Genomic DNA, 13,850 nt, shown 5'->3' on the forward strand with positions numbered 1-13,850 from the left:
AGAGATATCGGAGTGGGCCTACTATGAGGCAAGATATGGCGGTGTCTGATGGGTAGCACCACAGATTTGCTGTTTTGCGCGAGAGATTCGGCGCTCTAGATGGCTTTGAATCGAAAAATACTCAACATGAAAGTTGTTAGCCTCGTCGAAACGAATAAATATGCTTTTGGGCTAATTTCCATCGAAGGTCATTTACTGCCTCAAAATTGACCCATAAGATGCAGCCAGGTTATGAACCGAACACTTTGGGAAAGTTCGGATTTTGAGTTGGACCGAAACTAGGGTTTTAAACGTGAGTTTTAACTTTTCCTTGCATGAGAAGTCCAACCGCCTCTTACATATATGAGGGGTGATGGCCGATTGAAACAATAACACACAATTGCAAACCATATACCATTTTTTCATCTATGTTTTATGTCCCCCTCGTTCTTCGTCGTTCTTTGTGTTGGAGAGCTGCGAATCCTGAGGCTCTAGGGGCGGGTTGACCGACCTAAGGCACCCCATAGCCTCTGCATTCCCCGATGGGGTCCCTCCCGAGAGTGTGGGGTTTCGGGTCCTCGAAATTTCTCGCCGGCCGACTTGCGAATTGCGCTTCTGGTGAGACTCCTTCAATGTGAGTTGTGGTGCATCACTCCCGACGCTGAGGGTACACGTGACGTGTTCGTGTGCGAATAAGGGTACACATATTTATCACATAGTACGTTTCCAACACACTTAGTTGCAGCCACACTGAATATTATAGACATGCATTTGTAGTGGGCCGACATTTCCAATTGTGTGCGCAGTGGCACACATACTACGGTCACCTTTCCTCAACAAAATATCACAAAATTGCAATTGGGTCCTAGTGTCAGACAGCAACTGCCCCTTTGTGAGGAAAACACCACACAGTACCAATCGCGTTAAAGACACGCAATTGTAGTGGGCGGGAGGGGGGGGGGGGGTTGGGAAGAGACTTGCAGTGGCATGCCTACTGGTCGGCTTGCAACTGCCCCTCCTGATAAAATACCACAAATTTAAAGTCAGGGCACGATACTTACAGTCATGTGCCTAATGGTATACATGCAACTGCCCCTTTGTTGGTGTCAAAACCGGCGGATCTTAGGTAGGGGGTCCCGAACTGTGCGTCTAAGATCGATGGTAACAGGAGACGGGGGACACGATGTTTACCCTGGTTTGGGCCCTCTCTATGGAGGTAATACCCTACTTCCTGCTTGATTGATCTTGATGAATATGAGTACTACAAGAGTTGATCTACCACGAGATTGTAATGGCTAAACCCTAGAAGTCTAGCCTGTATGATTATGATTGTATCCTACGGAGTAAACACTCCGGTTTATATAGACACCGGAGGGGATTAGGATTATACAAAGTCGGCTACAGAGAAAAGAATCTTCATATCCAAACGCCAAGATTGCCTTCCACGCCAAGTAGAGTCCCATCCGGACACGGGATGAAGTCTTCGGTCCTGTATCTTCATAGCCCATCAGTGCGGTCCATGTCATATAGTCCGGCTGTCCAAGAACCCTTAATCCAGGAGTCCCTCACCCCTTCCCCAATGAAACACCAAATAGTTGCAGCGGTGTGGGACACTTACAGTTGTGTGCTTAGTGCTAGGCATGCAAATACCCCCACCCTAAAGAACAAACTGCTAAGTAGCAGTCGTGTTGAGGACATACAATTGTAGTCGAGGGCGATTGTGCAACCAAATGGTAATATTTTAAATGAAAATGGAATTATTGTTTATTCAGAAAATAAGATTTGAAAAATGTAGTAGTAATGTAAAAATAAGTAAAAAGAAAAAACAGGATAAAGATGAAAAAACAACACCAGAACATAGACCAAAAAAATCATTTCAAACGCTTATACAAGAAAATAAAATAAAGTGAAGAAATATACAAATTAGTTAGCCCCGAAGTAAGATGCGTCTCTTAGGACCGCAAATGTTATACTAAGAGACGTATGCTTTCTCAGTATGCTTTCTCATTATCTAGCCCATTTCCATCGTATTTTTTCTCATTGACTGGCTTCTATCGAGGTCGCTGGTATCATTTTCTGTCTTTCTTTGTTTTTGATCTGTTTGTTCTTTCTCTATTTTTACTAGTTTTTTCTTTCTCCGTTTTTCTTTGTCGATTCTCACGGGTTTTCAAACATACATATAGTTTTCAACACACAATATTCATTCTTAGTACACAATGTAAATGCGAAACATTTATACACTGAATTTTTATTATATACATTTTTGTTTAATGCATGTTTTAAACACTTTCTGAATATATGGTCAAAATATTTTTAAATAGACATTGAACATTTTTAAGATAATAAACAGTTTTCTAAAACTATGCAAACATTTTTTACATTGTAATCAATATTTTTTATATGTCACAAATATTTTTTTAAACTCGAGAACATTTCTTTAAAATGCCACATACATATTTTCTGTGGTATAAAACCTTTTTTTGTTCTCTTTCAAAATAGAAGTTATACAACACAAAACATTTTTTACATTGTATAAACGTTTTCACATTTTTTTGGGGCCTGTAGGGCACATCTTGACAGACCCTTGTTTGGGTATGTCACATTTTCTTTTTACGAATGTTTGGGCTTACGTACAGCATGCAGCTTCGAGACCCTGTTGCCCGGCCCGGCCGTGTCCTGTCCTCGCAGAAGCACAAGACTGTACCGTACATCATCGCTCTGCATGTGGGACACGTAGACGTACGTGCGGCCACAGATTGAAGAATTTTTCTTTTTATATAGTGATTGAAGAACTTGATTTTATACGGGTGCCCATTCGCTGAGCACGCCGCACCGCACAATACACATCCATGCGTATACGTTTCCAGATTAGTTTGTATGTACTGAGCAAGCAGCTAAAAGAAGCTTCTGCGAGCGCGCTGCCGATCGGAGAAAGAAGACGGTTGCACTTGAGTTGCATGCATGGGCACATCACAATTGGAAGTAGAGTAGTACGTACTAAATTAAACAAGTGCAGCCGTTCATCCACATCCAGACATGCATTGTCTGGTCGGAGAAGAAGCACATAAACACACACACACACACACACACACACACGCTAAGAAGAACCATACTGCAGTACCACACATGTACGCATGCACCGTACGTCGTCCCTACAAAAAAGAACACTAGTACATGCCTACCGTGAACACAAACCCACCAGGTATGCGTACAACGTACGGTCACACACACACATACATACATACACCTTATTATCCGCCCGTCACTGTCACCGCCGATTGAGGCGATGGAGCATACCCGATTCAGACCCTGGCGACGCCGCCGGTGCCCATTCCCTTGTTGTGCGGGTCGCCGGCGCCGTACGCGTGCTCCGCCGGATACCCGCCAGCATGGTTACCACCGAACTGGTTGCCGAAGAGGCCAGAGTGCAGCGCTATCACGTACAGCAGCTGCGTGAAGGCCAGGATAATGACGAACGCCTCCAGCACCCGGAGGCGCCACCCGCGGTACCCGCCGATGTGGATCTCCTTGCACGCCAGCCCGAACGCCAAGGCGGTGACCGCCCACGCCACCAGCGAGGAGGACGCAGAGGTGGCGAGGCTGTCCCCGCGCCAGGTGCGGACGTGGTGCACGCCGGCGAGCTTGGAAGCGGCGCCAACGACCCCGGCTAGGATGGCGAAGACGAGGAAGTAGAAGGTGGCGCCGTTGCCGCCGACGCCGGGGCGGTTGGTGAGGCCGTTGATGAAGTGGTTGAGGTTCCAGCTGGCGAAGCCGATGACGATGAGGTACATGATGAGGTTCAGCACCAGCAGCGGCGCCACCATGTTACGACCCACGCCCGCCATTGCTACTGCCTTGCTTCTTTCTTCTTCTTTGCTTCTTGCTTCTTCCCGGACAAGGTCAGTGCCTGTCGCTCACCGACTCTGAAGTGGAAGAGATCGAATCGAGAACGATGGGTGATTGCTAGACGAGGATGATGGATGATCTGTGGATGAGGTGCCGGGGTGGAGCGTAGTGGGATATATAGGCGCAGAGGAGGTAGGGAAAGACGGGACACGTGTGATGCGGCCGCTTACGGTGGCGCGACGCGTGGTGAGCGGCAGGGGCATGGGCTTTACACCCAACCCAGCTGCCGCTGCTTGCTTCTTCCAGTCGACGTCGTAGCTCTCTAGCCGTTGCCGGATGCTTCCAGCGGCTTCCTTCGTGACCGTACGTGGCCTGCTCACCGCCCACGGTTTATAGTCTAGTGAGAAGAATCAGCTCACGTAACGCCTCCTTGGATCTTAAGTTGCAACCTTATCCTCTTCTTTGTATGTGTCAGGTGCTTGCTCTGCTTTTACATCCATTTGTTTTCTATCCATTTAGCTCAAACAACACACGGATGTCTTTTCAACCTTTTGCACAAATATGTTGTATTTAGTTTAGTGGAATGATGATAGCAAGTTAGGATATATTTGGATCATATCTCGTAAAAAAATTATGGTCTTTAAAGCCTAGTATGGCGTGAGTTTATAGGTGTTCCTTTTTTTTTATTGATTCAGTGCACTTTTAATCTGGACAACATACCATTAGAGGAAGGAGCCCTATATATTTTGCAACATAATTTTCAAATACAAGTTTTTCCTTACATTAACATAATATTCTTCTACAAAAATAATTTTGAAATATGAGAAAATATTATATATTTCAATTGACCGATATGAACATTTGTATTTACGTGTTATATAATTTTTGAAATTTAAATATGTTTGCCCACATTTCTGCATCTTTGAAGAAAAATATTTTGCAACATAACTTTTACACCAACCTCAAACCCACTACCTTTATTTACCTCAAATTTTAGACATACTCACTTTTGCCCCTATTTCATTGTCTGGTGTTATTTTCGACAAAGAGAATATATATTAATATCACAGATATACCAATTACACCTATAAAGGGAATATATTAATATGAGAACTTCTATGAGAATTGACGGTATGAAACTTGACTATTCTAATTAGCAATATGAGAATTGAAACTCAAGCACATATATAATCTAATATACTTGATTATTATGTAGTTGTAGATAAATTATTTAATATAAGTATAACATGCATAATGCATGTTAAGGTTGGTCTTTGCTCATGCATAGCGGCCTAGCCAGTTGGCTTTAGTTGCATGTTGAAAGAATTAAATTTAGCGCGGGGCACGCATGGTGACATGATGAGATAACATAGTTGCATGTCAAGATAATTGAACTAGCGGGGATCGACTATTAAGGTATATATGATATACTTGTGCATCATTTATGTTAGGTCATATGTACTTTGTAAGCTTCGCAACATTCTTCTATATTTGCCAGCACCTAGATTTTTTTTAGCATCCCTAAAAATATTCATTATCCCTAAAACATAAACATTAAAAAAAGAAACTGTCATTCATGGAGATGCTTGGGATGCTACAAAAGAACGGAAAGCACCGACAACAACGGAGGTGTTGTGAATCTTACGAAGCGAGAAGACCTGAAGGAAACGTCGCTGGGGGTATTTCTATAACACCACCCAATGAAAAATGGGCAATACTAAGTAGGTTTTAAAATTAGGGTAAATGTGAACAGTGGGTTCAAGCTAGGGGCATTAATGGAATTGTCTTTCTTTTGTATTGGTCAGTCCACTTATCTTTTATTGTACCGGCTTCTGTTTACATTAATGAATATAAGACATAAGGTGCCCTTTACCTTTTTCAAATGACAAACTATTCATACCACTTTCCCATTTATTGATTACCTTTTCTGTTTTATCTTTATTATTTATTTATTTTCGTTTTCATCTTTTCTATTTTCACTCTATTTTTTTTATTTCTCTACTAGGGAAAGTGAATAGTTTTCATACTATATGAACATATATCCGGACGTGCAAGAATATTTGTATTCAAGTCTATGAACTTGTTTTCAAATACATGTTTTTCCTTACATTAACATAATATTCTTCTACAAAAATAATTTTCAAATATGAGAAAATATTATATATTTCAATTGACCGATATGAACATTTGTATTTACGTGTTATATAATTTTTGAAATTTAAATATGTTCCGGAATATAAAAATATATAACAAAACTATTAGCCAATGGGCCACATCACGGGAGCGGACTAGTTCGAACATTTTTTTAGAACCAAATAGCTGAGGTGTGGCAGCGACATGCCATGCCAGGGCTATGTCTCGCTTGTTGCGAGATGTACCCTGGCGTTTCCTCTGGCTACCTGGGTCGTGGGCTGGCCAATACTGTACATAAGGTTTTTCCATTTCAACTGTTTTGAACTGTTTTTTGCAGTTTTTCTTTCTTTTTATTCATTTCTTCACCAGCTTTTCACAGTTTTCCTTGGTTTTTCTGTGTTTCCTCATCGGTTTTTCATGGTTTCCCTTTTTTTGTTTCTTTTTCTCCAATACTTGTATACTTTTACACAATGTACATTTTTATTGTACACGTGGAACATTTTTTTATACACACTGACCATTTTTTAAATGCATGATGTACATTTAAAAAACTACATATTTGAATATTTTTTGCAATACATGTTTGACATTTTTAAAATATACGTTGAGAATTTTCTAATGGCAATAAACAGTTTTTTAATCTACCAAAAAATTCATTTCCTTTTCTTATTCTTTTTTCAACACATGTGTATAGATTTAAAATATTTATTAAATATAAATCACATAATAGATTAAAAAATATCCTGCATTTTTTAATGCTGAGCTGTTTTCATTATGCGTGGTTCAATGTTGAGGTGTGGCTTTTCTCATGCATGTTGCATGCTGAGGTGGCATGTTTGCATGTTGAGAGAAACAGATTAATGTGACCTTAATTTCAGTTTTGCATTAGATAGATCATTGTATTGTGAAGCACCTGAAGCTTCCGCAATACACCGGCCCGACCTTTATATTTTACATTTGTGCTTTCACTAAAAGTACTACCAACTTGTGTCTGTCTCTACTTGTTTGCTAGTAAGGTGTTCCAAAAAATAACCAAACAATGGTACAATAACATATGTTGATTTGTATGACAGTGGGAGATGCTCAAGTTATTGGATGCTCAGAGGGAGCGATTTTAGCCAAGCTTTGACCTTTGCGATGCAAGCAACAAGCCTAATCATTTTTGTATGGAATCGTAACGGGGAACAATTCAAGTACAATATGTGGGTCTAATCATTTGTATGAAGTCGTTGAGTTTTGAGGTGGTCGTGTCTTATATCGAATCTATTCTATGCTAAACTAGGGCTTCAATTCCATCACCTTGGCTCTCAAACTCGCAACTGCCTCCTTAGGGTCTTGGTCCTCGAGTATTTATAGCCAACCTTGGTTGGATCGGCTTTTCTTCGTCTTGATTCCATTGTCCTCGAATATTGTATATGTTAGTAAATAAAATCCTTATTTTGAAGGAGCAACTCTATACGAACAAACCAGTCTAATAGGTGATGGTGAATCTGCTAGACTATAGTGAGTTATGTTAGCATATTAACCTATCACCGATAGACATCCTGCGAGTTAGACTAAAATCTATGTTAACTATATTTTTGTGTTTAATTTTGTGCAAAACCTCTTATTTTCAATACTAATATTAGCTCTTTGTATACACCAAATGAACCACAACGTCTAGACAAGCATATAAAAGAAGCAAATTATATGCATGCAAAATTGAGTTGCCGGTATTTTATGTTTTTTTTTATGTTTTTCATTAATTAATCGATGCTATTTCAGTACAAAGCGCAAAGAAACACATTTGCAATCAGCTTAGTCTATAATCTAGGAAGTTCTGTAAATAATATGCTTACCTAGTAATACACTAGAAACATTATTAAGATATCAGGTACACTATAGAGATACCTACATTATATTTAATAATATTAAAACATACATGAACACATGCCACATACACATGAATATATACATATAGTATGTCTGTATGTATGTATGTTATTTCAATAAATAATTGAACGATAACTTTTATTACAACACACTCTTTGACTTAGCCGAAATAATTTATTTAATGATAGACATTACGGTTGGTAACAAAGTACAATACAATTAATGATTTTGTTATGTGAGAAAATATGAAAATGATTTTGTTATGTGAGAAAATATAAAAATGAAATAAGTTATAAATTATAGTCATTAATATTTTAGTACAATAAACATAAATTTAAGTAAGTATAAAATTTTGATATAAAAACATATGTATTTTTAATTTTCTGAGATCCCATTTTGTTCGGACCGGCCTTATGTGAAATAAAGAATACAAAGGACCCCGAGTTACAGTAATGGATAATAATTTGTTCTTTCAAAGAAACTAAACTATGCATAATATTAAACCTCTAGCATTTGGAGTATTAAGTGACGTGGCATTACACTGAATTCCATATCTTTTAGTGAAAAACATTAGTAGAACTTTCGTCATTAAATTATTAACATGGTCCACTGCTACCCCATAGGAGTTGTTGGATTTCCTAGAAGAGAAGCAAAAGTATTTTCCTTAGTTAAGATCCAATGTTTAATAGATCCAATTGGACTCAGCAAGCTAACAAGATAAGAAAAATAAATATGTGCACTCAACTTCGTGGGGGTATCAATTCCCCCGTCTTGCTAGTTACATGGTTAAAAGAAAATAATGGATAGGTAATGAGATAATAAAACGACAAATGGTAAAAGAAAATAAAAGAGGCAATTTAGTAGAAGCAAGTTTATGTGGATAATAGGCCCGAGGGCCATAGGTTCACTAGTGGCATGTATCTCGAAAGAAGGTAATGGCAAGATAGACAAATTACTGTTGGGCAATTGACAAAAAACAACATTCAAACTATGATCATTCATGACATAGTCTTGTATAGGTATTACGGTCGCGATAAGTAGACCGTTATCCAACTGCATATAATATTATTAATGCACCCTGAAACCGCTATCCAGCACGCATCTCAAGGAATTAAGTTTACTAGAAAGAGAGCAACTCAATAAGCAAGACAACATAATTAGACAGAAAAAAATCTAGCAATAAGATACACTACTGCAACGGCTGGATGCGCCGACTGAGGAAGGTCTCTAATAGACCCATTCCGTCCACTCCAACCCTCACAACACCCACCAGGGCATCGACCAAAATTCCTACATCTACCTTCTCTTCTTTCGCCATCTTGAGGGACGGCCGAGCACCTACTCTCTCTCCCAAGTACGGTGGGAGACCAATAGGTGAGCCACCACTCGGAACGTCCTTGCAGTAGAACCAAGTGTTCTGCCAGCCCTTGATAGAATTTGGGAAGCTCATGGAAGGTAAATCACTCTTATCCCTGAGCTGTATATCTAACCCACCGCACTGCTAGATGACATTTGTTTTGGCCCCATCTGGGGAGGCCTTCGTCACGGTCATCGGCCGACAGGTGAAAATGTGCATGAACAAACCCCAATGGGGGTGGAAACCAATGGAATTCTCGCAGAGGGAAACAAAAGTGGACAGATACACTACTGCATTCGGCAGGAGATGATGCAGATGCGCCCCGAGAAAGTTCAGTAAACCAGGGAAGAAAGGGTGAGGCGGCATAGAGAAACCTCGCTTGAGGTGCATGAGGAGGAGGATGCGCTCGTACGGATGCGGCACAGGCTCCATCTCATCCGCCTCCGGCAACCTCCATCCTCGCTTCGGAATTAGCCTGTCGCTGACGAGTTCCAGCACATGCTCTTTGGTTACTCGCGATGGGATCCAATCCCTTTGGATCTTGTCGAGCGGAAGGCAGGCGCTCAATGACGTATCCTTCCGTGATTTCTTTGCCCGCTCGAGCTTCATCGTTGTCTCCTTCCCCATCTGCTTCGAGAGCTCTGGCGTCGAGTAGAGGTGCAGGTGGCAAGTATGTCGAAACGAGTGAGGGTGACAAGGGGATTTGGTGAATTTTACCCTATTCCTCCACCATTTTATACCCCGGGTAAATCCGCCTCGCAAATCGACAGTCATCGATCTCCGGATCCAACGACGCCCGCGGTGCTCGCTATGCAGAGGAAGTGGGGCATGTGGCGGATTTTCTAGGCGGAAATCGAGGCAACGCGTCCCCATTTTCTCCACTAATCACGACGCAACTGCTCACGCACGTGCGCAAGATTTCAAATCGTGGAATTTCCGTCGCAGATCGATCCGATTGATCCCCCGGGTATCTGTCCAATGAATCTCTTTTGGTCCGTCGAGCGCCTTCAAAAGATCTTCATCCACCCTGGCACACAATAAAATCTGATTGAGGCAAACTTTAGGACCGCAATGGGATGAGCTCAACGCTCCTCTACGGCGTAACTTGGCCCTTCTTCTAGGCTCCAAGGAGTGAGTCTCATAAACTTGGGCTCAGAGATGACATGTATTGATGTTCCTCCTAGATAATAAGTGGCATCTCTCCAGAGAATCAGCCCACGGCCGGCATCACCACTCTAGTTCCATGGCACGTCCGCATTTAGACCGCTAGTCTATCTCTTTCAAGAGACATACAACTGCCACCAAGTTTCACCCAGCTGTCAACATAGCCCGATCTGTCGGGAAACACTTAGTCCAAAATCTGTTGTGGTTTCGCTCATGTCACGATTGGCTAACACTTGGTGATGGATTTAGAGCGGCAACACTCGGCCAGAGACAAGGATTCAGCTAATTCATTCTACGAAACCTCAACCGATTCGGGGGCTAATGATGGGGACACCTACTCAGGGTAGGGTCAAGGACATGATATCCTGGACCCACCTAGGACCCCACATCATCAACAAAAGGTTCCTGAACCATATGTGCTTTCAGATGCCACCTTTGAACATTCACTCGGATGTAATCCATCCACTCGGATGGAGGCAGCTCACTCGGATGCTTTACTGCCAGTCGGGCATGCTCGCCAGCATTCGGACACAGGAGGCGAAAGGGTCGCACAATTTATTAGTACATCAGTTACCAGTAACACATGTAATTAACTCACTCCTTCAACTCCCACGTAGTCATAATGAGGGGCTGCACACTCTATATAAGCCGTCGTCCCCTAGATCCGAGACAAGGGTTCACAACCCTCTATAATCCAAACACCAGAGAAAGACAACCTCAAGGGCCCGAGGCATAGGGCTTTTGCCTCTCCACGAGGGGCCCGAACTCATAAAATCCGAATGACACACCTATGCTGTAGCTAGGATCAAATCTTATTCGTACCCCTAATGTTCACTGTCAGGTTCGTTGCCTCGGCAAATAGTTTCACGTTGAATGACAAAACACGTTCGGAAAAAACATATGTGGACAGTTTAAGAATCCCGTGTTGAAAATGCCCTAATATCCAATTACCTCGTCCACAAACCATCTACCATTCGACTCTTCCTTTCCTTGCAACCAATCCCACTACGTAGCTAATCATCAGTTGACGGGGAGGCTTTCAATTCACGAACAGCAGTGACATTTCTATTTCTAGTGGCCAGGAACGGAGGCTTAGTGTGGAACCATCCGTACGCTGCCAACGGCTACTCGAAGCAGCTACCGTGTAAAGCGGTAAAGCCCCATGCGCGCACGCGTCACGCCGCCCGTAAGCGGCGCATCACACGTGTCCCGCCCCTTACTCCCCCTGCACACCTATATATTTATCCCACTACGCTAGCTTCACTCCACCACCTCATTCAGAAATCATCATACTGCATTCGATTCTTGCTTTGCACCCAATCCCAGTACGCAGCTAATCATCGGTCGACCAAAGCCAATCCAGTGATTGACACAGCTCCATCCTCCATCTCCACCTCGACCAAGAAGAAGGTAGCAGTAGCAAATCGCAATGGCGGGCGTGGGTCGTAACATGGTGGCGCCGCTGCTGGTGCTGAACCTCATCATGTACATCATCGTCATCGGCTTCGCCAGCTGGAACCTCAACCACTTCATCAACGGCCTCACCAACCGCCCCGGCGTCGGCGGCAACGGCGCCACCTTCTACTTCCTCCTCTTCGCCATCCTAGCCGGGGTCGTCGGCGCCGCATCCAAGCTCGCCGGCGTGCACCACGTCCGCACCTGGCGCGGGGACAGCCTGGCCACCTCCGCCTCGTCGGCGCTGGTGGCCTGGGCCATCACGGCGCTGGCCTTTGGCTTGGCGTGCAAGGAGATCCATATCGGCGGGTACCGCGGGTGGCGCCTCCGGGTGCTCGAGGCGTTCGTCATCATCCTGGCCTTCACGCAGCTGCTCTACGTGCTCGCGCTGCACTCTGGCCTCTTTGGGAACCAGTTCGGTAACCATGCCGGTGGTGGGTATCCGGCGGAGCATGCCTACGGCGCCGGCGTCGGCGACCCGCATAACAAGGGCTTGGGCACCGGCGGCGTGGCCAGGGTGTGAATAGGATAGGTCCGTCCGTCGTCTATCTCGGCGTGGTTGCCTTGGTCTGGATAGCAAGTTGTGGTATGTATAATGTATGTATGTGCCACGTCTGAGTGTACCAGTAGCGTTTCTTTCTTTATGTTAGCACTATCTAGCAGCTTTGCGTTGTTCTTGTGATGTACTAGTCCGATCCATGGATGCTTCTTCTCTACCCGCTGCCGTCTGGCAATGTCTGCACGGACAAAGTTCAATTTAGTAGTACGATCAATCAATCTGCTTCTTCAGCTTGTGGTGTGCAAGTGCAGTGATGTCAACTGTATTCTCTTCTCTTTTCTGTCCGATTAATGTGCAGTGAAATTAGGGCAGTGCGTTCGGTTTGGATAAGTACATGCGGATGTGCAGTGCAGTTTGGATGCGTACACGTATGGATGTGCGTGTCAGTGTCAGGTTTCAGGGCAGGTACATTGAGGATATATGGAGATAAATGCTCATAAAAATAAGTAGTGTGAGGTAACTATTAATTTTTTTCCCTCGACGCAAGCTACTATGTCACATGCTGGTCCTGTTATGCACTAGGCTAGACCCTCATGTGAGTATCATGTTTTAATTCAAATGAAATTTGAATTGAGGAATTTTCAAAAGCCTCAGAAGACCTCTAAAAATAACCAACATTTAAATCTCATCAAATGAGTCCAAAGTGAAAATATTGGTAAGAGATAAAATTCAAACCAATATTTTCGGAATCACAGAATTATTTATTTTTAGGCCTTTGACTTAAACCAATGACATATTTGAGTTGAATTTATTTCTATTATATAAGAAATAAAGTTCAAATATTTTTGTAAGTTGTCTGTGACTTCGGACTAGTTCCTGAGCTCACATACAATTTACAGAAAGTTTTAGAAGAATGATTTGATATTTTAAATCAAATCAAAACCAATTGCAGAAAATAGAAAAGAGAAAGAAAGAGAGAGAGAACCCACCTGAACTTACCTGGCGCCCATCAACCGGCCCAGCTCCAACGGCCCAGCCCACCAGGCCTCCTCCTGTCGTCTTCCTCTCCTCGCCCCAAAGCAGCTCGGTGGCGAACGCCGACGTTGCCCCGGTCACCTCCTGCTTCCCCGGCCACCTCCTGCTTTCCCGGCCCCTCTTAGACGACGCCACGGAGCGCCACGCAGCCCCTGGCTCTCTCTCACTCTCCCCTGACCCTTTCCCCCTTCTCTGCTCTTTTCCCCTCTCGCGCCCGAACGCCTCCGTCGCCGCCGCACACCGCCACCACGCTCACCGGCCGTCCCTCGAGCAACCGTCGTGCTCGTCGGCTCCGCCTCGTCGTCCGCGTCATCCCAGATGAGCCACGCATCCTCAGGCGCCCTGCAACGTCGCCGCCATCGTCGTCTTCTACCTTCGGCCGCCCGGATCTCCGGCGACCCTGTGCTGCCTCCGACGCTCCCCCGGCCTCGTCTCCGCCTCAAATGGATCCGCTGTGAGCCCCTGCCGCTTCTCCTGTGCTCGTCCCCTCCGTTCTCGCCCCCTAGCCCC

At 43.8% G+C, this 13,850-nt stretch overlaps 2 protein-coding genes across 2 annotated transcripts; one reads left to right on the forward strand and one right to left on the reverse strand.

The window, feature by feature from the left end:
- Positions 1–2,927: 2,927 nt before the first annotated feature.
- Positions 2,928–3,976, reverse strand: LOC123117892 (membrane protein PM19L). The gene has a single exon (XM_044538560.1). The coding sequence runs from the start codon at positions 3,822–3,824 to the stop codon at positions 3,282–3,284; it is 543 nt and encodes a 180-aa protein (XP_044394495.1). The 5' UTR covers positions 3,825–3,976; the 3' UTR covers positions 2,928–3,281.
- Positions 3,977–11,620: 7,644 nt separating this feature from the next.
- On the forward strand, positions 11,621–12,595 carry LOC123117893 (membrane protein PM19L). The gene has a single exon (XM_044538561.1). It carries the CDS (start codon positions 11,781–11,783, stop codon positions 12,327–12,329), a length of 549 nt encoding a protein of 182 aa, XP_044394496.1. The 5' UTR covers positions 11,621–11,780; the 3' UTR covers positions 12,330–12,595.
- The last annotated feature ends 1,255 nt before the right edge of the window (positions 12,596–13,850 follow it).

Source organism: Triticum aestivum, chromosome 5B, assembly GCF_018294505.1.
Source record: "Triticum aestivum cultivar Chinese Spring chromosome 5B, IWGSC CS RefSeq v2.1, whole genome shotgun sequence".
Lineage (NCBI taxonomy): Eukaryota > Viridiplantae > Streptophyta > Magnoliopsida > Poales > Poaceae > Triticum > Triticum aestivum.